The sequence below is a fragment of the Zeugodacus cucurbitae genome, chromosome X (assembly GCF_028554725.1).
Source record: "Zeugodacus cucurbitae isolate PBARC_wt_2022May chromosome X, idZeuCucr1.2, whole genome shotgun sequence".
NCBI classification, from domain to species: domain Eukaryota; kingdom Metazoa; phylum Arthropoda; class Insecta; order Diptera; family Tephritidae; genus Zeugodacus; species Zeugodacus cucurbitae.
In genome coordinates, this window is record NC_071672.1 from 29,528,873 (window position 1) to 29,556,020 (window position 27,148).

At 33.4% G+C, this 27,148-nt stretch overlaps 3 protein-coding genes across 15 annotated transcripts in view; 1 reads left to right on the forward strand and 2 right to left on the reverse strand.

Annotated features, from left to right (window-relative positions):
• Nucleotides 1-3,758, reverse strand: part of LOC105218335 (calcium/calmodulin-dependent protein kinase type 1) — a 33,770-nt gene extending 30,012 nt beyond the window's left edge. For both annotated transcript variants that reach the window (XM_011193872.3, XM_011193871.3), the window contains exons 1-3: nt 3,453-3,758; nt 728-1,102; nt 190-324 (exon numbers count right to left, since the gene is read on the reverse strand). In XM_011193872.3, coding sequence (XP_011192174.1) covers nt 190-324; nt 728-840 — 248 coding nt within the window. In that variant the 5' untranslated portion in view covers nt 841-1,102; nt 3,453-3,758. The remainder of the gene's footprint in view (nt 1-189; nt 325-727; nt 1,103-3,452) is intronic.
• Nucleotides 3,759-5,490: 1,732 nt separating this feature from the next.
• LOC105218333 (polycomb protein PHO) lies at nt 5,491-15,274 on the forward strand. 11 transcript variants are annotated; one of them, XM_011193863.3, is made up of 6 exons: nt 5,491-5,921; nt 7,684-8,121; nt 10,413-10,569; nt 10,628-11,878; nt 13,975-14,094; nt 14,150-15,274. In XM_011193863.3, exons 2-6 carry the CDS (start codon nt 7,911-7,913, stop codon nt 14,286-14,288), a joined length of 1,878 nt encoding a protein of 625 aa, XP_011192165.1. In that variant the 5' UTR covers nt 5,491-5,921; nt 7,684-7,910; the 3' UTR covers nt 14,289-15,274. The 11 variants fall into 11 exon arrangements, with proteins under 11 accessions (XP_011192165.1, XP_011192167.1, XP_011192171.1 ...); XM_011193865.3 differs by having other exon boundaries at nt 7,687-8,121; XM_011193869.3 differs by lacking the exon at nt 7,684-8,121 and having other exon boundaries at nt 10,413-10,427; nt 10,501-10,569.
• A 6,199-nt stretch (nt 15,275-21,473) lies between these two features.
• LOC105218332 (aminomethyltransferase, mitochondrial) lies at nt 21,474-25,386 on the reverse strand. Of its 2 annotated transcripts, XM_054235447.1 has the most exons (4): nt 25,297-25,386; nt 22,527-23,087; nt 22,042-22,456; nt 21,474-21,976 (listed from the first exon to the last, which is right to left on the reverse strand). In XM_054235447.1, the coding sequence occupies exons 2-4, from the start codon at nt 23,007-23,009 to the stop codon at nt 21,609-21,611; spliced, it is 1,266 nt and encodes a 421-aa protein (XP_054091422.1). In that variant the 5' UTR covers nt 23,010-23,087; nt 25,297-25,386; the 3' UTR covers nt 21,474-21,608. The 2 variants fall into 2 exon arrangements, with proteins under 2 accessions (XP_054091422.1, XP_011192164.1); XM_011193862.3 differs by lacking the exon at nt 25,297-25,386 and having other exon boundaries at nt 22,527-23,245.
• Between the last annotated feature and the right edge of the window lie 1,762 nt (nt 25,387-27,148).

A 27,148-nucleotide genomic window follows, 5' to 3' on the forward strand; every position in this document is an offset into this window, starting at 1 on the left:
TTTTAAGCAGAAATATCTATATTTTTATACTGGTTGGTTTGTAATAATAATAACTGGGTAGAAAAATCTACTGAGCCATAGCATTTAATATTAAAAAATACGTTCGTATATGTGTTCATGATACTTAACAAGGACTTTTCGACATTGCGTTCAAATATAATATATAAATACTATTTAAAAAATGCTTACCTCCTCAATACCCGAATTTCATTTTCAAGCGATTCTTCTTTTCCTTTTAACGCCTTTTTATCGATAATCTTAACTGCGAAGTGTTCATCTGGATTTTCCTTACTCTCAGCCAGGCGTACTTCAGAAAAGGCACCTCTGGAAAATATATGCAGTGAAATTTAATAGTTTAACTAATAACGCACAAAAAAAGTAATATAAAGAAAGTATTTACAAGTTTTTATACTTTAGGCTGTTTCTATACAGTAACAATGGCGCTAACTAGTTGGCGCATATAAAAAACAAAAAAAAATAACAATGTAATTAAATGCGCTATTTAAACTGTACCGCATGGTGGCTACAAACCATACTCGCAACCAGCAGAAGACACAAAAATTTCATTCAAAACGGTCCAGCCGTTTAGGAGGTGTGCAGTGATTTATACACGTACAGCAGAATTATATATAATATATACAAATTAAAAAATTACAATTTTGAACTGTCGTCAATAATCAACGCTAACTATAACACGTTACAAATATAGAAATAAAATTATACTTACGTCCCAAGCAGTCCATGGAGATTGTACTTCTCTTCTATGGATGTTTGTTTATTGAGCTCCTTATTCTCCTTTTTCATTTTTTTGCTAAAATCTTTTTTGCCAAATAGAGGCATATTTTCGGTGCACCTTCAACGAATTTTACAAATCAAATTTTTTTTACAATAAAACGATGTGTTTTTTTCGCTCGAATTTTAGTACTATTTAATAAGCGCACATTTTTTATAATCGTTGTGTTTTTTCTTTAATATTCAAATATCCAGCAAAAAAATTAATTCTGCGCCAGTGGTGCTTACGTATAGATCAAACGTAATTGTTTCTTATATTTATTCCCACATTATTTTCTCCGAAATGTTATGGGGCTATTTGCATCAGTTACTGAAAAATATATATAAACAAAATACGCATATCATTTGAAAGATCCCAAACAATTTCTGATTAAGTCGATGTGTTTCACTACTAACGCATTTCACAAACAATGAGGTAAGTTGAAATAGTCATGAGATTAAATAAGACATATTAACAACAGAAAATTGTTGCTTTTTAAAATGAGGAAATGGGAAATATAACTATTAAGAATTTTACTTTTTTAATTCTTTTTTATTTTTTTTTTATATATTTTATATTTTTTTATATATTTTATATATGTTTTTATATATTTTATATTTTTATATTATATATATATTTATATTTTTTTAATATTTTAATATATTTAATTTTATTACTTTATTTGATTTTTCTATAGCAATATGTTAAATCTATCGGAATTCAATAAGCTGCAGGTTATTTTTCTCTTGCACGCATTGAAGTTTCCCGATTTTGTTGTTGCATTGTGCTTATTCACATATTTTGTGTTTTGAGTTATGTGACATTTTCAGCCAATACTAAACTGTGTTTTCAAATAGTAATTAAAAAATACTGATAAGACATTCAACTTGGGCAATGCTTATCTGTTTAAATATACTAAATAGGAAAACTTAAATCTTTTTAAATATATGTTGTAATTTGTTTTGCTCTTCTTCGCACCTCTTAGTACAGTTGAACTTCCATTACTCGAACTTCAATAACTCGAAGTTCTCCATAACTCGAGCTCTTGAATTGGCAATAGATGTCAAATTACATATAACTTTCCATAACTCGACATTTTTTTGTGGATTATGATGACTCGAGTTAAAGAAGTTCAACTGTATATCACATTTGTAAGGTTTCTCTATTATGTGACAAATTTCGTTAATCTAGTCACTAAAAGAGACTTATTCTTATTGAACAATGCTAGAGATGAAACTATATCCACTAAGTTTGAGCCAATAAATATAAAGAATTTATAAATGCCCTTCTTTTCTAAGTCACAAGTAAAAAATTCAAGTTTTTTTTTTAATTCTGACTTTGATATGGTTTTTATTTAATATATTTTTACGTTTAATGATCTGAGCAATAGTTCCATATTACTCATTTAAACCGTTATTTTGACATTATTCAAGTAAACTGCCGACTGGTTAATTGGATTTATCCCTAGTTGATTCAACACCGAGGTATCATTAACATAAGGGATCATCCATAACATTATTTTTAATACACTTCCTTCCTCCTACGTCCCATTTACTTATGTTTACTTGTGTTCTATTTTCAGTGGTACAGAAACGGTGACTAAAATATTTGAGCGGCATTGATCAAAAGTTCGAGCAGCTGAGTAGATACCCTAAAAGTATGCAAAGTGATTCTAATTCGATCACAGTAGCTATAGCAGTTTAGAGACTCTAGTTAGATCACAGTAATCATTGCAGTTCAGTGATTCTAGTTAGACCACTGTAGCTATAGCAGTTTCGGATTCTAGTTAGATCTCACCAGCTGTAAAATTTAACGCAGTAGTAGAACCAATTAGAAGTTATATAGTCACTCGCCAGTTTTTTAGTGTTTTTAGCCGTATTATCGAAAAAAGCTTGCCATATTAACGGAAAAAGTATTTTTATCAAAAAGGCATTTGTATAGGAATATAATTTAATACGAATCAAAAAGAAATACACTTAAAATGTTAAAATTAAGGAATTTCTTAAAACTGCTAATTACCGACAAATGTAAAAGCTGCATGTAGTGAGATTGAGGAGATTCTTCAGATATATGTATATGTCAATATAGCCGGATTTTCCGAACTATTCTCACTAAAAGTTCAAAAATTTTAACTTGTAATTTTTTATTCGATTTTCTTATCTTTAGGTAAATTTTTATTTACATTATGTACGTACACTTTACAACATAGTTTATACGTATTTATTTAAAATGTTTTAAATAAGCATTTTTCTTTTTATTTCAATTCACACAATAACAAAGAGGTTCATGCTGACCAAATATGGCTTAATCTGTAGAATTTCTTCCATTTTACACAATAAATCGTGGGATCGTATACTAAAGCTTGCCCGAAACTTCCCTGTGAGCACATATAATTTTAACCTCAGATTTTCTATACTAATACCTACACATATTATTTAAATTATTATACTTCCATGCATTTCAAGTTTCCTAAATTTATTTTGTGCACTTTCAAGACAAATGTGTTCCAGCTGTTGACTGGAAATAATAGTAATTTTATTCTATAAAATGCATTATAAATTCTATGCGATAGTTCGAATTTTGGTTATTCATATTGTTTATTTCAAGTACTCCAAATAATAAGAAAATATTTGTTTCTTTTATTCGGCCTATTACCATTCATTCGCAACTAAAAACCTACCTTATCAGCAGGTTTCATCACAGTTTTTATGATATGACAGAAAGTCATTATTTTCCAAGTGTTTTCATTTGAAATATTCCACTTTTCCCAAAAAATATACATTAAATACCCGATTTGAAACATACAAAGCGAACTTTTCGCACATGGCTTGAAACTGTCAACTACAATTAATTTTATATTTGAAAATTCAGTTTATTTGCTTTATTCCTGACATTGAAAACTATTTAACAAAACAATCCATGAATTAACTGCAACAGAAATTCTTCTTTATGCGCAACCATAGGTTGAAAAATCAATGGTTTATCAAGCCGATTCTCAGTCTTGATAATAGCTTAGACTATACAATTTATTTCGGACAGGAAAAGTGAAATTGCTTTATGTATTCACAACGAAATTAATCGATTTTTAAATGTTTTTTGTGAATGTAATTTGTATTAACATTTGTACTATTCACACATTAATTCAAAACTTATCTAGTAAATAACCGAAAAAAAACTAAATAAAAGCCGCTTTTAGCGAGACAGTAATAGGTCACTTCTGAAATATTCTGTTCTTTTCTTATTATTATCAATTATAGAAATAATAATATGATTTGATTTACCATATCTGGACGAGTGGTTCCTGAGGTATGGTTTTTGACCCATAAGTGAACACCGCCATGCTCATCTTAGATTTTTGATACCAATTTAAATTCAGGAAAGAAAAAAAAAAGTAGGAAATTTTGCCCGAAAGTATGTGAAACGCTCTGGGGCCGCCAGACGCAACACTAAAATTGCAGTTACTGGTTGCCGGAACCAGCTTTCAGGCCAGTGGGCTCCTTCCCAAAATGAACTACTGATGAGCCAAAGTCTCGGAATAAACCAAGCATCAAGTCACTTGCAAGGGACCAATTGAGCGGGCCAGCAATGGACTCTCAGGTTCAGGAACCAATCAATAGAGCACCAATAAATATCACTGCAGAGAGGGAGAGGAGGTCCTACGAAGCGCTCAGCTATACGGCTATAGACACTGGTAAAGCAGGAGGGAGTATGTGAACGGAGCATCATAACATTTTTGAGACGATGTTCGTTCATCGCAGCAGCAATCCGAAAGGAGTTGAAATTGTTATTCTCTAACGTCTAATTTAGTACTGGTCATGATTAGGTTGAGACAAAATATCCTCCGGAGAAAGTTCGTCGTAACGATGACAATCGCAACTGCGAGTTTACAGGTGGTACCGCTATGGTATCCACCGGAATACACCTAGGAACCCCTCGGAAAACGGCACTGAGATTGACGCGGAAACGGGGTCTTCAAAGTTTGCCCCTTCTCAGGAATAGAGACTCGTGAGTAGAAATTGATAACCAAAGCAACAACCATTACTTCTCATTTAGTAACGAAAGTAATCACGAATATGCTGTTTTTGTAACAGTTGGGTAACGAACTAAGAGAAAGCTAACTGGAAAAATTGGGAATGCTTATCGACCTATTAACCATAGTAACAAATTGTTTTCTAAAATAAGTAATAAAATAAGCATTACCGGGGCACACCAAGCAATCTGATCACACCGACGTATAGTGGGAAAAAATTTTATTTTTTTTAGTACTTTTCTGGAACTGGGTAAGTAGTAACCTATCGAAACATGCAGTAATTGAAGTAATTTCTGGTTGGTTACGGTTATCTTAAAGTTTTGTTTTACGTATTTTTACCGTTGGCAAAGGCTATAATAAAAAAATTGTCAATAATATATATATAATTTAAATTTAATTTTAAGTATTTTATAATTCTTCGTGCATAACGTAAGGCATAAAAGAAGCTCGATATAAAGGGTTAAAAAAGGTTTGAATGCATTGTTGTATCAGAAGATATTTTAGTGCAAGATTATTTCTTATATGGTTCATTTAATTTGTTACTCTCATAAACTTAAATAAACCAAAAATATGTTGTTATATGCAACTTTATTTGTTTAAAGAAAATACTTTTGCTATTGTAAACGTGTCATAATGTTATTGTTTTAAGCTTTATATTGCAGTTTGTGGCAATACTGATAATTATAGCGAGTTATAACAGAGTCCACATGTTGCCGCCATATTTATACGAACGGTTTTCTGCTGTACTGGATCGGAAAGGCTTATAGCTCGAATTTTTTTTGTGTTTTTTGTTACGCTTTGAAACAGATTTGTTTTTCTTTACCGATGTCCATTCACCGCACATTTCCAAATAAACAATCGTTATAATCATGATGTGTTTACTATAAAGTACGAGTCAAATAACGTTCACAAATTGTGATGTGTCGCCTTAATTAATATTAGCTGATAATTTTCCCATTATCGCTATTGAGATGAAGTATATCTTCGCGTCGTTTCTTTAAGTAAAATTTTAAAGAACAAACCCGGCGTTATATTGTTTAATGTTATAAAATTATCAGATTTATATACAACAATACATATGAGCCATATGCAACGTCGGATAAATAAAATTTTTTGTATGTAAGCAAATCTTAAAATCATTGTGTAAAACCATTTTGGCACAAATTGTTGTAAAGAAACTAGTTAACAATTCAGCAATTATAATAAAAAAAAATTAGATTAAGTGATATAAAAGAAGACAAATTAGTTATTTTTTAGCGTCGTAACCTCCACTTATCTATTGTCGGAACTTTGTGTAAAGTAAATATATAAATTGGTTATATCTGGCTGTATGACACCAAAACCTGTTGTTGTATAAATATTAGAAAATGATCTTAGTTAGTTGGGTGTATGCTATTTTAACGTCAACCCAACAAAATCGTGATTCGAATTAATCAGAGCTCTGCACTGCGTTCTGCAACTTATGGAGCCCAACGCCGCTCTGCCTAAACTCATTACTACTTTTATACATCCAAGAATAGTGCTGGGGTTCAGTGAGACAATATGTTCACTACTTGTATATGCATTAAAGAATTGGGTGATTCGGAAACGTGCGAGGAAGAATGACCTCTATAGTTGCCGTCACTCACGCTCACATCGAACCCGTGCGAAGTTAATACCAAGTTCCGACATATTCGAAATTATTGCCAACTGTATTCAAGTAACATCAGGACATCCATGTTTGGCGGTCACAATGATGAAGTGCATCCCGTTATTGATAATAAGTTCATGCTTGTTCTCATCAGAATCATTCGCTTCTGTGACATGGAGGGTTAAACTCTCCTACACCTGTTAAAATTTATAAAATTTATTTTGGCTTAGTAATCCGAGTGAAGATCTCATCCAATCTCCTACTCCTGTCACTATTCTGTTCAATTAGGGTGCTGGGTTTGATCCTACAAAATTACCTAGGTGTTTATGACTACCAGAAGAGACTGCATGGATATCATGGTTGCTCTCGTAGATTTTGATTCTTCATCCAGAATATTTAGTTTGCTATACTGTTTGAAATGCTCTCCATGTTTCAAAGCCTGTTTTGTTACAAGCTGTTTGAAATTCATTCATTTTTTTAAAGGAAAGTCAAATTAAAGTTATCTTATGTTTTAAATCACGATTTGAAATATTATTAAGCTTTCTCCTGCTGTCTGAGATATTTGCGCTTAGTAAGTTTTAGGACTCCGTAATGATAGAAGCCCTTACTGGTCACTATACGTTGGGGCTACATGCAGTGAGGCTAAATATCCTGACACATGCATTGCCAAAGTTGCTGGAAAAAGGGGAGTTTGAGACAACGAGACACTCGCTATCATTGTCCACCTTGCGCTAGACTGCGACCGAAACAACTTAGCAGCGCAAACTACGGAGAGCAGTAAGTGAACTGTACCGAATACAAATTATTAGCCTGTACAAACTCGTGAAAGGCTCAAAGCGCTTTGTCGTCACTTGAGTGTCTTGTTTGCGGCATCACAAAACACTGGCTTGAGCTGTCCAAGTGGGATCTCTTGTGGTACAGGAAATCTGGCCCTTTAACCTAACCTAACATCTCGATTTGAAATTCTCCCTACAAAATAGTGCATATTTACGGGAACAAATGTGGGAAAATCAATTTGTTAAAGTTATGGTGTAGCCAGGTCGTAAACGGATTTCATTACTACATTGGTAGATTAGAGTGACTCACCGTAGCAAAGACCGTGTACCTCCTTGAGTATTGTCTAAGTCGATAAAGCCGAAGAGATACCGATTTTTTATAGATATATATAGATATTACTTAGTTTAATTAGCCTTTTTAAAATAATATTTCACTGTCAATATAGCGTGTTTAAATGAAATTTTATTCTTTTAGTAGCAAAACATAACGGGAACCAAAGAAATACACATCAATTCAGGATGACCAACTAAAATAGTCAAAATCCAGAACTCAGGAATTACCATTTGATTAACAAGGAAGGAAAATTTCAGATTGTACCCCCAACTTATGTCTAAAACTTAATGTTCTTTGATGATTGTTGTTAAAAACAAATCGTTCCGCAACATAGATACCTAAATAGTAAAAAGATACTTGCTATCAGGATGTCTCAGTCAAATATACTCTGTGAGGTGGAACAAACAGATTCAATGGAGGAAGTAATCGATCGCGAAACCTTCAATAATATGAATGTAACTGCAGTTAGTGTCGGATATCCACAATTTGGCATTCTAGTCAGAAGTGATCAATATGAAGAAGAAGTTGCTTCAAAAAATGAAGATCCTCAGGATATTGTGATGCAAAATATCGAAGACGGTAAATAACATATTTTAACTAGACTACTTTATCAAAAGCCTTTAGTATTCTGTTGTAATTTAGAAATTCGAGGAATTTAACTCGCTTTCAATTTTCATACCACAAGAATAAAAAAATACCAATTTCGCTAGTAAAAAGAATTGAATTTCAAATATGTTGAATGTGTCTAAATAGAATATGAATAGAATAGTCTAAAAAGTAATAGAATTAGATAACCAAACATTTTATGTCCCCATTTACTTTTTTGAAATTTCATACATTTTCTAACTTACGTCCCTTAAATATTTTATTTGACTTTAATCTCTCAGAGTCCAGAGAGTCTATAAGAAAACAAACCCTTTCTTTATTATTTACTATTACTTTTATAAAGTATTTACCAAACAGATACATATATGGGCGCTAGACCAAGTCCAGTTAGTGAGTAAGGACGCTGTGGATGTAGTAGAGGAGGAGGTCTTAGGCACCTTGCCGTGAAGATGCAGAAAGGCTGTGCACTTTACGGAACTCATGTTGGTGCGCTGCCAGTCTCAGATAATGTGTAAATCTTGTGAGTAGTAAGGCCTCAAGTGTTTTCAGCACTGAGAAAATTGGAGAGACACTTATAGAATAATAAGTTTGACCGGTTTCCTGGTAACAGCAGTGCGTCTACTATACCGATTCTCCACATATCAGGCTAGTTAACGAGTGATCAGCGTTAAATTGTGAAACTTCGTGTGATAATTTACTCCCATCGTGCCTAAATCCTTCAAGATTTGCAGGCATTTGCCGTTCTGCAGTTTAGAACACTTCATGTTTCCAAATATACATGAAGATGGGACCGCCCATCCGGCAACAGCATAGATCTAGCTTGGTCCAAATTTTTGACGTTACAAAATCAATATCAGTACAAACTACAGGCCTCGTTATGTAGGGGGACATCCTGTAATAGTTAAGAGGGGTCACCGACAAATATAGAACGTTGTTAAGATAAATTTCTTCCTTCGAGCCTAAGTGGTTTAACGATATCAATTCTAAACTGTCTGGGCTTTGAATACATTTGTCTTTTTGATTACATTTACAACCTCTTCAAAGGATTGCTGGACTTATGTCATTGTCATTCTTAAAAAATGCCCACTAACCTGGAAAGCATGTAGAATTAAACATTATTTGAAAAATACCTTTTCATAAAGTATTTAAATAACAGAAAATTTTTGCAGATTAATTTTGGTAAATTATTCTGGTTGACATATCCGTAATTAATGAATTTTATGTATGAATTCATGTATACTACGTCTTCAAATTGAATCTTAACTGAATTTACATAAATTGTATTAAACCATGGGGGTTTCGTCTGCGCTTAAGATTCCAAAGACGTCAAAAAAGTGTATATATTCGGTATAAATCCTACCAGACTACTGGAAAGCATTATATATAGTATATGAGAGCTGCGATTATTCCTGCACCGATTTCAATAATTTTCACCAAGAAGCTATATTATATTAAAGACAATACGCTCACTTAATTTCACTAAGATATCTACATATTATATACATATAAAGCCCATCGCATGTTTGAAAACCGTAATATGAAAAATCACGTATATGTGAGATAGGGGAAGCTATGACACATTTTCGGCACAGCGACACATTATTATAAGAAAAAAATAGTTCTTTTAAAACTTATTATGTACCAAATTTCATTGAAATCGGTTGAGTACTACTTGAGATATGGATTTTGACCAAAAAGCGGGCGACGTCACGACAATTTTTTTATATTTTTTTATTCATCTGAGTGCAGCTCTTTACTGTCATTTCTGTATAAAAATGTTACTCTAAAATGTAGCTCGGTCAGGAAACTGACGTTGTGGGTCTTTAAATGATCTAATTTTTTTGGCGGACATTCCATTCGCCAGTTGTCGAATCGACGAATGTTTGTGCTATTTTATTGCGTGATTGTGATATTGTATTGCTTAGATTGAGATGTGTAACGCCTTACTTTGATACGTTTTACATATAACCAGCGTACGATCAGAAATGTAGTGTCAGAGAGTCAGTGAAAAGTTCAATATTAAAATTCACAAACGTGTAAACATTGCATTCTGATTGTGTGGTGTACAAAACGTGTTAACCATTCACTCTTGTGTCTACTTGTTACTTTAAGTTGCAGGCGACGAAACCAGAAAATAATATATAGTTTTAGGGCACTAATTTTGTAATATGTTTACAATTATTTTAATTTTAATATATATATAATATACGGATCATACTAAAATATAGCTGAATAAATTTTATTGCAATTTATTTATTTTCTAGTATTCAAAAGCGAAGGTATAGTGATACATTCAGATTCCCACCTACCCACTAATCATAAGAAAACTGCAAACGATCACTCTTTTAATAGTAATCTGTATGTGGAATCATCAGTACCAATGGTTGAAACTCCCAGCCAACTAACTGTAATATCTACACGGTCAGTTCATTTTATAACTTAAATTTTTTTATTAAAAAATAAACGAGTGTATTTTTAGGAAACGAAGACCTGTGATTAAGCAACTCAACCCAGTTACATTGACTAGTAATGTGGGTGATGATCAAATGAGTACGATTGGTGCGCATGATGATCAAATTCTCAGTGGTGAATTCAGGAACAACGTAGTATTATTTAATCAACAACAGCAGAAATACATTAATAAATATGAGCTACCGCAATTACAACATACCGCTGGTGCGGTAACTACAAATACGAGTAATACTATATGCTATAAGCCTGTAGAAATTATGGAAGAACCTGCTAAGCCACGTCGTTGGGAGCAGAAGCAGGTGCAAATAAAAACAATGGAAGGAGAGTTTAGTGTAACCATGTGGGCTTCCGGCAACTCAGATGATGAAACATCAAATCCAGAACATGAGACAGATTATCAAGAGTTCATATCCTGTGAGGAACAAGAAGTGGATGAGGGATGTAACATTTCTGATCCTGTACAGGGATTAGTGCCTACTATCGATAGTAATGATTTTCAACCAGATCATCTATTACATCGACAACTTATCTTACAACAACAAGAGTTGCACCCCTCACAAGTGTTAGTACAGAACGCGGTCGATTCTAGTGACGCATCAAACCCGTTAGATGGTGGATGTGGTGGTACAAATGGACCTACATTAATAGGCTTAGATATATCTTCACACCCACAGTTATCTGAATATGCAGGCCCTAGCAACATTGACAATAATTTAAGATTTAAAAAGACTGTATCAAATAATAAAACCGACACTTTTATAACATCAGATGAAAAAAATGCCAAAAATGTAGTTTTGCCAGTTTCACGCACGGCTGTTTTGACCGCACCACTTATGCATCCCACCAATGCCGCTGTTATTACTATGACTAGTATGGATAGCGGTACCTTATCAACCTCGACATTACCCGTAAGTGTTGTTGTACAACAAAATCAACAAGTTATTTCCACTTCACCACCGCCCTTAAGCTATAGTAACAAAATCAATACGGCGGCAACTGAAACCAATTGCAATGGTCCTGGAGAGAAACGGATCGCATGCCCACAAAAGGGATGTTACAAGTTTTTTCGTGATAACTCTGCAATGCGTAAACATCTACACACCCACGGTCCGCGTGTACATGTTTGCGCTGAATGTGGAAAAGCCTTTGTTGAGAGTTCAAAGCTAAAGCGTCACCAGCTGGTACATACTGGAGAGAAGCCATTTCAGTGCACATTTGAAGGTTGTGGCAAACGGTTCTCACTGGATTTTAATTTAAGGTGAGTAATGCAAATCGAATTCTGCAAATATTTTAATTAACCCAATATTATAGTGTTTTAATATTTTTTTATGTTAGTATTAAAATAGCAAAGTGAAAAAACCATTTTACTTATATAAACACACAGTTATTAAGTTGAAAAATACGTCTTGAATTTTGTATCCTGTAGAGGAAAAAATTTCTTCACCGCCGTTTCGTTTAGAGCATCTAAAATACGTTAAGTGTTCTGTGCATTTTATCCGTCTAAACGCTGTCCTATCGCTAGTCTTGCACTGTTAGCAGCGGTAAGTAGACCACTTCTCAACCTTCAACGCTCTCCAATACCCGAGAACGACTAGCCAACACCTCGTTCCTCGTACCATCTCATAGCTCCTCGCCACGCCTGTCACATCAGTCAAGTGCAATTCTTGCTCCGACTGGTGTCATTTTCCGATGTATTCCGGCCTAGATTGCCCCATGCAACAGGTGTCATCCCAACAAAGCATTGTGCAATGTGTTGATTATTATTCGAAGGTGTTCCCAATTGTTTTTATGCTGCTTATACTCTGAGTTCAATCCTAAAAGTCCTTCGTAGCTATATTGCTGTTTTCTCCGGACATCTCATACTATTACATTATACAATTCCGCAAGTTTTCTTCTGCCTTCTTCCATTTTCTTCATCTCATCCAATAGAACATAAAGAGTATGTCAGCAAAGGTGAAGTCTAACTGGTTGATTATTGAATAAAAATTAATTTTAGTTTTGTGATCGATTCTGCGGTCCTGTGATTATTGTTCTTTCAATTCCTAAATTGGTCAAAAGACAAATATTTTTTAATCGTTCAAACATGGCTAAATTATAGTCAATTAAGGAAAACGTAAAGCATATACGCCGCTCAAACTAACATATATAAATAATTTATTGAACAGATTTAAGTATTTCTCCCCCAAATAAAGGAGCACAACACTACTGCGCATATGTAAAAGAACATGTTAGCGCGGGGTTCCAACTCGAGCGCTGCCTGTTTGCTTGAAACTCCTGCAAATGGAAACTTTGTACTTCTTTGTTTCATTCAGGTCATATCATTGCAAAGTAACATGTCTATTTAATTTGCTTGGCAAGTGCCACAACGACTAAATTCAATTGTTGAAATCCGAAACTTGAAAATATAGAGTGTCTATTCGGAAACAATATATAGCACGGCGCAAAAAAAAACTGGTCGGTAGGAAAATTTGAAGCAAGAGCTAAAAATTCAAAAGGACGGAATGTAGTTCTTCGGGTTATGTGCGGCCACCTGTCTCTTCATAATTGCCCACAGGTTTTGGATTGGGTTTAAATCGAGGTTGTTCCCAGGCCACGCCAACTGCTGTATTCCTATATTTGTCAGAAAATCTTGAAATTGCAAAAAATGGAAGAACATCAAAATTAGTTATGTATGCCATTAATAACAGTTAGTAGAATTAAAAAAATAATAATAATCACAATGTTAGCCCATCTGACATGACACAGAGTCGTCCTAAAATATGATATTGTTTTAGCGTTGATACAGTTCTTCGATGGAGGGTACAAATTGGATTTCAGCATTAGTTTTATATGCCTTCTTTTTTTTACTCTTATCATCAATTAAGTGAATCACTTTTAGTCAAATATAAGAAGAACTTGGCCAGCCTACTTATATGCTAGCTGGCGCACTGTTGTTTGTTTGCATTCTCTGCTGAACTGTTCAACTGACTTTCTCCATACATGGCGGATACCAACTGATCCAAAGATAATAAACTTGTATTCATCCTAGAAAATTACAGTCTTCCATTTTTCATGCTCTTTCGTCCATACATACCGCAGTGTCCTCACTCGTTGCTATCTGCTACAGTAATCTTGCCGAATGCCACAAAGCCCGAAATTTGCAAAGTGCTTTGATTCTGCTGCGATAAGGCTATATCAGCAGCGCTATTTGCTAAGGAAATGTTAGACATATTCATTAATTCTATCAACGGTCACACTACCTCCTAATTGTACTATTAAAATGTAACATTTCAGCACATCAGGAATCAATATTTTCCGAAAAAAATGAAATATATAATATCAATAAATTCGTTTTTTTTTTTGTTTATTTTACAGAACTCATGTTCGTATTCACACGGGCGATCGACCATATGTTTGTCCTTTCGATGGTTGTAACAAAAAGTTTGCGCAGTCTACAAACTTGAAATCACATATTTTAACACACGCTAAAACTAAGTAAATATATATGATGAGTACACATTCATTTAACTATTTCCATGTAAAATTGCAGGCGAAGTACACTAGTTGGTAATTGCAGTAATATCAGTAACGATTCCAGCAGTGTAGTGCAGATAGCTACACAAAATCTTATAAAAGTAGAAATGAACGAAATTGATTCCAACTCCTCCTACGTTGTTTACACTGATTAATATACATATACTTTTATCAACATAAAAACATATGCACAAACAGCAATATTGATTTGTTTCGTTTTTTAATTTTATTTTCTCTATTTAACTACGAATTACTGCTAAGTTGTAATGAATTTTTACTAAACCTCCATGAAAGCGTGAGGTATTAATGAAAAATAGAACGTTGTTTTAATTTTATATTAGCTATTTAAACTAAACATAAACCACTTTTTGTATGAATGATTTGAATGAACTAATTTGTAATTTGTGCTATACTGAACACTTTATGTATATATATTTTTTTAAATAGATACACTTATTATAAATTGTCGGAGATAGTCTTTCTAGTAATACACACGTACATTAATGAGCCAGTTTGAATTTAATGGAAAATGTTATCAAATAATACACAATGAACTTTGACATTATACATGCGTTGGACGTCTACAGCTCTTGAATTGATCAATTGTCCAAAGGCAATGTTTTGGCATATTTCTTACAATTTATCACAGCATATTTCTTACAATGTTTTACAGCGTTAAACACATTTTTGACATGTTTATGGGAAAACATGAAGTGCAAATCATAAATTTAGAAAATTAGATTTTTTAGTTTATTCAGTATTGCCTTTTCGCTAGCATACACGCTATTGTCAAATATTTTAACGGTACTCTGCAGTAGATGAGTAAATAACCGGCTACCTGATGTAAAAATCTATTAATTAATCAAATTATCGGTTTTTATATTATTTATAATATTATCATTTAAAAAGAATTGTAACCAAAAAAAATTGTCAAATTTTTAGTTTTGCTATGTTTCAGTCTACTTCAATTTAAACAATACAAATACGCATCTGTCTGCCATTATAAAAAAAAAAATAAACACAATTTTAACGGATACATGTATAATTAAATTATTTCTGTGAACTTGAAATACGCATTTTTTAGCTGAATTCAATTGTAACATAAATTATACAAATAAACCATTGTAACTTTTCCAATGCATATTTTTGTATGAATTAAAAATTGACACGTGTAACAAAATTTGTTTAAATCTCAAATTTTTGCACGCAATTCGTAGAAATAAACAGAAAACCTAAACAAATGACGCTTTTTGTATATTAAAATGATTAGTTTTACTTATTTATTTTTAAATACGTTAATGCACACGTTCATTCGTGTATTAAATTCCAGCGCATTAAATGCATTAGAGCACGGGTTGTTTAAGATTGGCTATTTATTTATGAACTATCATTTTGTAAGCTTTTAGGCAAAATTATTAAATATTGGTTTAGATGTACACAACAATAAATAAACAGTTTTTAAATACTTGGAAAATATTTCCCACCAAAAGAAATCAAATAAACAACATTTGAAAATGCGTTTTTATAAAATACTTGAACATTATTTTTGTTATAAAAAATGTGTGTAAAGCTTTGACATATTATGTTTTGCTTACAGTAAATTAAAATATACAAACCGGCCATTTTTACAACTTTCGACGTGGTTTGTCTGTGCATAGATGAACTTAAGGGGTTACGCCCCATCGAACGCATGGAAATCGGATGGCTTTTCAGGATTTTTTTTTACAAATCTATTTGAGGTAGGACTTCTTAACATTTATTGCTATTTTAATACATATCTTAAGCTCTATACATATTAAAAAGAATAAAATTGATTTTAATTCAAAATGGCAGAGATATAAACATTGGCGTGGATCAATTCGTCCGGACCACTCCTTGATGGTGCACATGACTGGCATTTCAATTTTTCATTAATGTTTCAAATTCATGGTTTTTAAATTTTCAGGGTGGCGTAACCTCTTAATTCAATTCTTGGCGTTGGAGCTTCAAAACTCAGTGTTTATTGTTGATATGGTGAATTCAAATCAGGTCGTATATCAAACCAAGACGAATTTCGTGCAGTTAGTTAAAAATCAGTTGTTTCGGAAACTATTGATGCTGTGCGTGCAGTTTGAGAGAACTATAGACACAACTGCATTTTTTGAGCATTCAAAATATCGATTTAATGAGTCATCAACCGTACAGACCTGACTTGGCGCCGCATGACTACTCTTTATTCCCGTACGCAATAAATACAGCAAGGGACACCTGAAGCGGCGGTTGATGCGTTCAGACAGCATGTTTTGGTGATATTTCAACCAGAGCAAAAGTGCTACTACAATTGGTTCAAAGTGTATAGATCATAATTGAGAACATTTTGACAAACAAGAAATTTTGTTTTTGTCCACTAATTCTATACATAATAACAAAGAGTAGTAGTAATATATAATCCATAGAATGGTGATTAGCTACTCGATTGCTTACGATCAGTTGTTCTGTTTCTGTAACGATTGCTTAGCACCTACTATACTCGGTTTTTTTTTTAACAATACGTTGAAGCTATTTTTTTATAAATTTTTGCATACATATTAAAATGAAGATACAACTTCAAATGATTGAGGGATATTCCGAAGCTGAACGAGGCAAGTCGCAATTTGGAAGCAGCAACAAAAAAAACGAAAAAACGAACGTAAACATAAAGAATGGATAGTACCAACAATTCCCTTGAAGGTAATTAAAAAAAAATCAAGGTTAAGTGTATATTTTATTTACCTTGCGTGTTTGCCTTAAATCTTTCTAAAATAGTGAGTTTATGATTTTTATGTGTTTAATAATGAAACGTCAATTAAGACATATCAAGAGTGACGAAACTAAAGATTATGACCCGTTACTTTTTTGATTCCCGATAGACAGAAATTACATTAGAAAAGGAAACAGAATCTCGCCCAATAGAAAAAAAGATTAAAATATTTACAAATATTTTTATAAAATTCATAAATTTTGTCCGTATTAACACAAAAATGTATCAAAATTATTATTAATATAAGCAGATATTGATTTACAATAAAACAAATTGTTGTTGGAAACTCGAAAACACTGTCATGTGTTTTTTATCATCCACTCAATTTGCAATTTTGTTCTTAATAGAGTTCATCCTTCATCGCTTTCTTATATATATACATATGTACTATATATTTCTTTCGGAATCGCGGCAGTGCACATATAAATCACCGAAAGAAAGAGCTCATAAACACGAAGGTGCGAGTCACTCTGTTTATATATGTATACATTTGTTTAAATTTAATTAATTTTTTTAATTATTAAATATACATAGATAGAAAAAATAAGTTATTCGCGTTTTCTAAAAGCATTCAAGCAACGTCAGCTGTATAGCTTTCTTTCTTTAAGCATACATAGGAGCTTTGCGTACAATATACAAAAATAATAGGTCTAGTAACAAGAAGTTTTTCTCTCGCAGTGTATAAGTGCGATTGGTATTTTGGATGATGTAGCTCGAGGTATGGCATTCACACGAGTTTGGTGCTTTCAAACAAAATTCGGAAAACCGGTGATACACATATGGTTTCTGAAGCATACTACAATATGTACTACGTGTCTGTCTCAGGTATAAGAACGCGTGCATTTTAATATTTGACAGATGTCGCTTGTCGTCTTCTATGTGTTCAGCACATTAAACAAAATTATCGTTTAAGGTTTCAGAGGTTGAAAATAAGTTTTTTTTTTTTTAATTTCTATATGCATATCTAAACGGTGTAAATCATTATTGGTTTAACCAAAATAAAAAGAACCATAAAATTTCGTTAGTACATGGATAAAACTAGTTAATGAACGCAGTAAAAGTAATAAAATATTAAAAAGTTTATTTTTGACAGAATTTTACTAAATAAATACTTGCTCTTTTGTTCACATTTTCATCTTATATTCGAACGAATTAAATAGTTGTAATTAAAAGATAAAAAATGCTCACTCATTAACTAGATAATGTCATTCCAAAGATGTGTGTATAGCATATTTCACGAATTGATTTGAAATTTGTGAATAATGGGCCTACCCAGCAAGTCATGGGTACTGAAACTCCAACACATTCAAAGAAATTTTAATAACACCGCTACATACACACATACGCAACAAGGGTAAAATGTGCATAAACATTTAACTCAACTCTTCTCTCATACAGCACCCTGAATGATAGAAAGAAACAACCAAAGTTCTCGTATTTGAACAAATTTTGTTTTGAGCTATATCATGGCTATTTGTGAAGTATTATTTTGCGTGTTTTATTTAATTCAGTGATCTGCAGCCTAATTAAAGTTTAAATTATAGAAGCACGCATTTTTAAATAATTAAAACGTAAAATAAAAGTTTTCTAAAGCCAAAATATGGAATTGAAGATGGTGATACAGTAATACTTCATTACACTGTCAATTCGAATCACGCAATAGAAGCTACGCCAACAATGATCAACATCAATGGCGAAACCCTTGAATACGTAAATAATAGTTGAATATAATAATATTATCTTGCCTTAAATTCTAATTAATTTTCCACACAGATATTTCAAACCTCATATGGCGCGTTAAAGGTACACAAACTTATACCCCTGACAGACGGCGCGTTAATTCGAATTAACTGCTCTAATGGGAGTTAATTCGAGAGTTATCTCAGTTAATTCGGTTTACTAACTCCCATTTAATCTTCAAAATTGTAGAGAGTTAGTTGGAATTCGTGTCATTTTCGTAGGCAACATTGTTAAACATGGCCGCTTTTTATCTATTGTGAATGAAAATGTTCAATACTGACAGCTGGTTTTCAATTAAATGTAAACAAAAACATACGTATGCTAATTTTTTCTAAAATGGAAGATCTAATAATAACGTATTTATGTCTATTTTTTAATAATTAGTGGTTTTGAACTATTTGTGCGGCTAACAACCGCAATATTTGCTTTCTATCCAATTTTATTTCACCAAAATTGAAATATTATTGCCAATCAGCTGTTATGGGAGTTTATAACTCCCTTTGCTGCCGTCTGTCACCCACAAAATTGGAACTGATTAAAAGCGCAGTTATTCCGAATTAATGCCGCCGTCTGTCAGGCGTATTATTGGTGTAACTTAGTGTAGCAGCGTAGAACTTTCGAAGCGATGGAATATGTGCTGCAAGCAAATCCAGAACTATGGATGCAAATTCTGCTACATGGCACACAAATCATTTACACAACAGATATTAAGTTGAATGTCACTTTTTTACGTGCAATTAAACCTTTTGGTCAACACAAGCACGACAATTGGAACATGGAATTGGACATGGTTTAGGTGCCTTTGAAACCGACGTGTGTCAACTGGGTTTTGCCAATGAGCTAGAGGACAAAGCAGTTTCAGTATTTTTGGGCTTATCGGCACTTGGCCGTGCCATTAGCAGCTACAACACAGAAATTAAAGGATAAATTTAAGTGAATGTTTGTGCTCATAGAAATTTAAAAACTTTTTGTATGTTTAGTTAGGAGGACTTTTTTGATTCATTTTCACCTTGTATTGCGGAATCATAACGTTATTGTATCGCTTTACAAGGACATAAATTCACCGAAATTAGTTCAATGGAAATACTACAGCAAGAGCATGGATGTTAAGACTTGAACGGTGCCGTGCTAGATTTAGAGTTCCTGAAACATAAGGAAATTATTACCAACTTTTATTACAAACTTTATAAAAATTCAAATTTTACTTTATATTTTATAGAAACCCTCCTCCAAGATTCTCAAGTACTAGTGAAATTAATGAAAGAACAGATCTTATAAAAACTCCTAAAGCAACCAAAAGAGTCCTCACATAATGTGCGCAGCTTACACTTCCAACCCGCACGGGGTATGTGAGATTTGCCACTCTTCCTCCAGCATTTGTCCGATAGCAAAAATTGTTCAACTATTCAATTCTTTATACATATGTATATAGTGTAGTACGATAATATATGTATAAAGTAAATATAATAATAAACACCTAAATGGCATGATATTTTCAATAAATATGTAATATAATTAATGATTTTGTTATTAAATTCTCATTTGGGATTTTGGTAAAACTAACCGAACATAGCGGGTATAGTTTCTGGGCTTTTTTGGGTCGCAGTACTGAAAGTGCACGTGGAGTTTTCGTTCGCCGTTTCGGGTCTTTCATCCATGATTGTACCAAGATCATTCACAGAATTGTGCAAGAGGTATATATAAATTGCTAAATGATGAATGTAATGTGCAAGAAAGGGATGAACGATCACACGTACACAATAGTTTCGGGTACTTTTGTCAATTCGCCCTTAAGAATGGCATAGAAACTGCTAGTACCGCTCCCTGGCATTTCACCGAAGAATTCGCCGGTACCTGTCTTGCAGGGTAATCATTGAATCCGCAATAAATCCGATTTCGATACGATAAAGATTTTCGATCGAAAATTTGCATGCAATCATTGATTCCGTCGATAAACTGCTTTACCATAAAGTGAGACCATAAACTGTTTTGTCGACCTTCATAAATAAATGCGTCAAATTTGATAAATCAAATTGTCTGTGCTTTTTGCTTTGTTTAAAAAAAGTTGAAAACTGACCTCCTCATCGAGTGGACGTATAGTTACTTAGATAAAGGCCCCAACCCCTGTTTCAGATATGCGTTGTACGTTTTTGTAACTTTTTTGGTTAAAAACTTAAAATCTGTTTCGAACTATAAAATTCTTTATCAACCCATAATATATATACACATGATGCCTTTACACATTTTATTTCATCCAGTATTGTCCTGGATTGAAGAACCTCCTCAGTTTAACTCTTGTAAAATTTCTTCCAACACATAATTTAATTCTTTAATAAAATTCATTCACTATTTCGGGGGCTACTTTATATCGCTTTTAAACACCTTAAACTAATTTTTGTTAGTCTGTGTTTGTTTGGAATTGTTTACGTAAAAACTTTCAAATTGTTTATTTATTTTAAATTTCCTCAACTCAATCATCAACGAATAGATTTAGGCCAAAATTTTCGTTTTTGTAGTTATTAGAGTAGGCAAGTGAGTTCGATGTGATCGTAATTTTTATTTTCGATCAAAACGGATTCAATGATCGGACCCAATAATTTAAAATATTTTACTATTTAATAAGACAAATTATTGTTGTTTCCAAATTTGGAAATTGACTAATAATGAATAATTTTCAGTAATAACGTACTTTATATTGGAATTGTTTTTTTTTTTGGGTCCAAAATAAAATGAGAGGTTCCCATAACCGATAACGCTTTTGCCAGCGTTATTAACTTGTTTTGTCAGTAAATCAATTTATTTTGAGGTTGTTAGTCAAGGGTTACATTTCTAATAAAGTATTTAATAAAATACATTAAATTTTCTTAAATGAATGATGAATGTCATTTGCTCAAAAATGTTAATTTGCGAAAATTATACAAATTCGGAAAGATATTCACAATTAGTTTATATCATTTCAAACTGAATTCTTTGGTTTATTGAAGTAATTGGTTTTCACAAATGGCATGCGTGTAATAAAGGCATCGTAGAAATTATCACGAATTTTAAGTTGTACCATTTCATGCGGTGTTCTAGCATGTGCCGCTGCAATATAACCCATAGATATATTTTTGCCAAGGCTAGGACTTATACAACCACTTGTTATATAGCCAACTTCTTTATCTTTATGATAGATTTTTGAACCAGCGCGTGCAGGAGGCGACTTTTTATCCTCACACATAGTCAAACCAATACGACGCAGCTTAATTTCGTCTGTTTGCTTATCCAATTGGGACAAAATTCGTTTGGCGCCGGGAAAGTTGCTTTCGTTACGGCGACGTCGTGCTGTATAAATTAAAAAGACAAATAGAATACCAAAAAATTTAAGAATTATATAATTTAAAACTAACCAATTAACCAAGCCAAGCCCGCTTCCACAGGTGTAGTTTCCGCGTTGATATCGCTGCCATACAAGCAGAGACCAGCTTCCAATCGCAGTGTGTCCCTTGCGCCTAGGCCAGCCAGTTTTAAATATTCATTTGCATTTAACAATGCTTCGGTTACATGCACAACATGTGCCGAAGGAACCGACACCTCAACACCATCTTCACCAGTATACCCACAACGTGTTATACGACAATCTTGTATGCCAGCCACTTCGCTAACAGTCGTGTGCAGAAAATAAAACTCGTCCAGTGTTTTTGTTTTCGGTAGCAGTTTCTGCAGGTTTGCTACCGCCTTTGGGCCTTGTACGGCGATAAGCGATTGATCGCTTGTTGACAAAAATTCGATGTCAACTTTTTTGCCATCAGCTGTAAAGTGATCCTAGACATAATAAAAAAGTTGCGCGAAATTTTAAGAGATTATACAAAATTATAGAAACATTTTGACTTACCTTGGCGCACATCATTATTTGCATGTCTTGCGATTTCATAGCCGCATTCGAGACAATATACAATTGTTCATCGCTAATTTTGGTTACGATTAAATCATCCAATATACCACCATTCTCATTTGTAAATACAGTTAAGGTGCTCTGACCAACTGCCATACCCTTAATGTCCGCGGTGCATAGCGATTCTATGCATGCGATTGCATCGCTGCCACGCACATATGTCTGCAACATGTGCGAAACGTCAAATATGGCAGCATGCTGGCGCGTGTGCAAATGCGATGCAATTATGCTCTGATCCGAATACTGTACGGGGAGTATGTAACCGCCAAAGTTTACCATTTTGCCGCCATGCTTCGTATGGAAATCATAGAGCGCGGTATGTTGTGCTTGCAGCGGCGATTTTGTACTGGCATATTCACGGAAATTCTTCAATAACTTGCCGCAAGTTAAAGTAATGCGCTTCGATCTGTAAATTTTAAACATGGCTTATGCTGCTTCACCACACACTAAATTGACTAGTTGAAGTAGTTGAAGTCGAGGTTAGAAAGCACGTCTTCAAGCCTAACATAAATGATCATAATATTTGTATTATAGCATACTGATAATAGAATGCTGATAACGAACGGCATCTCTGTAGGTAGTCATACTTTATTGAAAACTCTGCTTGTGTACAAAAGAGTCAAGCAGAGTTCGAGGCTGTCGAATTGGTACAACATTCTGTACCATTATCTCTAAATAGACAATAGTTCTAAGATCAACAGAAAAACAAGTAAGGAAAGGCTAAGTTCGGGTGCAACCGAACAGTTTATACTCTCGCAATTTATTTTGAGATTTACCTATATTTTCGGTGAAAAATTACCCTTAGGCACTGAGTTCTTTATGTTTGATATCAGGGTCCTTGAAAAGTCATGGTCTGATTTTGACAATTTTTCCACAAGTGATGTCACAGCTCAAATACAGTATTTGTGTAAAGTTTTATTTCGCTATCTTTATCGGTTCCTTATGTATACATTATAAAGTGAACGAATCAGAAGGATTCAAAATTGAGTTATATGGGAAGTAGGCGTAGTTGTGAACCGATTTCGCAAGAAAGTGTTATATACCGAATTTCATTGAAATCGGTCGAATAGTTCTTGAGATATGGTTTTTGACCCATAAGTGGGCGACGCCACGACCATTTTCCATTTTGTAAAAAAATCCCAGTGCAGCTTCCTTCTGCAAGATATATACAAAAAACCTAGTTGGGGGCGGGGTCACGTCCACGTTTCCAAAAAATTACATTCAAATGTGCCCCTCCCTAATGCGATCCTATGTTCCAAATTATATTTTCATAACTTTAGTTTTCAGCTCTTTATGTGTTTTTGGTTATCGCCATTTTGTGGGCGTGGCAATGGTTTGTTTCGTCGAAAAAAGACCTTTTTTCAAGAATTTGTTTAGAAAAAATTATTGCTGTATGTTTATTTTACTTATTATTACATGAAAGTACAACATTTGAAGGATACTTAAAAAAAAGTTTTATCGAAAAATTGCGAGGAATAACGGATTTATCGTCGATCTCTGCAGGCACCCCGAAAAGAAGTTTTTGTGCGGTGACCAGCCTACAGCATCACTGGATCATCCGAAACCAAAAAATTAAAATGCTTTCTTTAGTTTAAAAAAAAATGACGATTTTAGACGAAAAAATCGACCTATCTGTAAAATTGTTAGTAATTAAATTTTCAACTTGTAATTAGTAGTATTTAAATAAAACTCGACGTCATTCGAGAGCTATATATACATATGTATAATATTTGTTCAAAATTTCAAAACGATCGATGCAGTAATTTTTTCTGTAGGCTGGTCACCGACTTTAAAAATGACATATTTGGGAAAATCGATTCAAAGTTTTGTACACTCAGAGCAGGTGGCTAGAGGTACCGTTATTTAACCTGCTGTAATCTTGTTAGTTTTTCTCCGAATGACCTAACTTTAACAACTAACTTGAGATGTTGATGGTTCAGAAAAAAAATAAAAAAAAAAAAAATGAAAGAAAAGTTTTCAAACCTTACCCCCCCCATTTGTTCACATAACGGTTGGTTGTAAATCCTAAAACTAAACGAGTTAGATATATGGTTATATATATAAAAATGATCAGGGTAACGAGTAATCTGATCTGTCTGTCCGTCTGACGGCCGTCCGTGCAAGCTGTAACTTGAGTAAAAATTGAGATATATTGATGAAACTTGGAAGACGTTGAAATCGGTTCACAACTACGACTACTTTCCATATAACTCAATTTTGAATTCCATCTCATTCCTTCACTTTATTATATATACATAACGAACCGATGAAGATAGTGTAATAAAACTTTACACAACTACTCTATGGGATCAGTATCAGATCATAATTTGTGAAAAAAACTTAGAAATCGTACTATAACTTTTCGATGCCCGGATATCGAATATAAAAAATTCTGTGCCTTCGCGTAATTTTTCACCGAAAATATCGGTAAATCTTTGAAATATCTTATTTTAAGTTAGAGGGAGAAATGGTTAAAATCGATTCATAACTTCCCCCAGCTCGTGTATACCTAATTATAGGTTTTTCAAAAATACGATGGGCTTAATAGTGAAATCGGTTCAGGAATTACCTCAACCCTCATATACTATATATGATGATTTTCTTTATTCTATTGGATTTTATGCCGAATATATGGGTCAAATTGATAAAAAACTATATCCATAAATTGCAAGAGTATAAAATGTTCGGTTGCACCCGAACTTAGCCTTACCTTAATTGTTTAGTACTACTTTTGTAGTACGACTGCGCCTTAGCACAATTCAGCGACACTGTAACAAGTCCTTGCAAAATTTGGGCAGCTCTGCAAAAAAAATCGCTTAAAAGTATGCAACACATAAATAACTAAAAGTTTTTACTAACGACAACAGAAATACAATGAGGCGTACAACTGAGGTTCGACTATTAATGATAATGCTTGATTTGTATTGGGAAGTATGAATTCATACGATTATGTAACATAAAGCAATAATAAAAATATTTAAAAATTCAAAGGTCACTGCGCCTCTGACTATTCATGTCAGCAACATCTCACTTGGTCATTTCAATTCGCTTAAAAGCGAAAGTGATGACTACGTTCCTTTGTTTTTGCGGAGCAAGATGAAATTGGTGTATGTGTGCACGAATATGATTTGCATTCATACCCCTGTCAGCCAGACCTAACCCCTTTCCCCATAGGTTTCAACATATTTACACATTTCTTTGTGAAGTACCAACACAATTTGTTTAAACTTAATTAGAATTTCCCAAACAAAAGAAAACCAGTTATCTCATTTCTTGTTCTTATTGAAAGAGTGCGAATGAGAAAACACGATTGTGATTAGTGCCAAAACCGCTTACACCAAAAAATAGTTCACGGCCTCCACCAATCATGATGTCTGGAGATTCCAATGGCAGTAATTACCAGCAAATATACACTTGCAAAATCGGAAGCAAAAAGAAGCTATACCATTAAACTAATAAATAAATGAATATACACGTTAAACATATCAAAAGCACTTTCGAGTAGGGTTATATCTTGGTAAATCTTTGAGAATAAACAATCTCGGCCAATTTGAGTTATTACAAACAGGTAAGAAAAGGCTAAGTTCGGGTACAACCGAACATTTTATACTCTCGCAATTTATTGCTATATTTTTATTAAGATAACACACAATTTTACCCATATATTCGGCAAAAAGTCCAATAGACACGAAAATCATCATATACAGTATATAGGCTGAGGTATTTCCTGAACCGATTTCCCTCATTTTTTTTATATGATCATTTACTTTGGCTATGATATTTCACATATTAACCAATTTAAAAGCTCTTAAGCCCATCGTATTTTTGAAAATCCTATAATTAGTTATATGAGAGCTAGGGGAAGTCATGACCCGATTTTAACCATTTCTGGTATTGAGACACACTATTAGAAAGAAGAGATTTCCTCTGAATTAAATAGGATGTTGTCGTGGTTGTGAACCGATTTTATCAATTTTCCACACATGTCATCAAAGTGTCAAGAAAATATTATATACCGAATTTCATTGAAATCTGTCGAGTAGTTCCTGAGATATGGATTTTGGACTGTATAAGGCAGTACATAAAATGAACGATTCTAGAAAGTTTAGTTGATATAGCTTTAGTAGTTTACGAGATATGTACAAAAAACATAGTAGGGGGCGGGGCCACGCGATCCTTTGCACTAAATTTTATTTCCATAGCTTTATTTATGGCTTAGTTATGGCACCTTATGTATTTTCGGTTTTTGCCATTTTGTGGGCGTGACAGTGGTCCGATTTTGCCCATCTTCGAAATCAAGCTTTCTATGGTGCCAAGAAACAAGTGTGCAAAGTTTCTTCAAGATATCTTAATTTTTACAGTTTGCACAAACGGACGGACGGACAGACAGACATCCGGATTTGAACTCCACTCTTCACCCAGATCACTTTGGTATATATAACCGTATATCTAACTCGTTTAGTTTTGGGTGTTACAAACAACCGTTATGTGAACAAAACTATAATACTCTCTTCGCAACTGTGTAGCGAGAGTATAATTAAAACTATGAAACTTACCATACA

What these genes read in the sequence shown, in the direction of transcription:
- LOC105218333 (XM_011193863.3), top strand. Translation starts at nt 7,911, where the DNA reads ATGTCTCAGTCAAATATACTCTGTGAGGTGGAACAAACAGATTCAATG. An exon ending in GATGCAAAATATCGAAGACG is followed by an intron (nt 8,122 to 10,412) that starts GTAAATAACATA and finishes TTTATTTTCTAG; the next exon opens with TATTCAAAAGCGAAGGTATA. An exon ending in CTAACTGTAATATCTACACG is followed by an intron (nt 10,570 to 10,627) that starts GTCAGTTCATTT and finishes GTGTATTTTTAG; the next exon opens with GAAACGAAGACCTGTGATTA.
- LOC105218332 (XM_054235447.1), bottom strand. Translation starts at nt 23,009, where the DNA reads ATGTTTAAAATTTACAGATCGAAGCGCATTACTTTAACTTGCGGCAAG. An exon ending in AAATAATGATGTGCGCCAAG is followed by an intron (nt 22,457 to 22,526) that starts GTAAGTCAAAAT and finishes TATTATGTCTAG; the next exon opens with GATCACTTTACAGCTGATGG. An exon ending in GGGCTTGGCTTGGTTAATTG is followed by an intron (nt 21,977 to 22,041) that starts GTTAGTTTTAAA and finishes TAATTTATACAG; the next exon opens with CACGACGTCGCCGTAACGAA.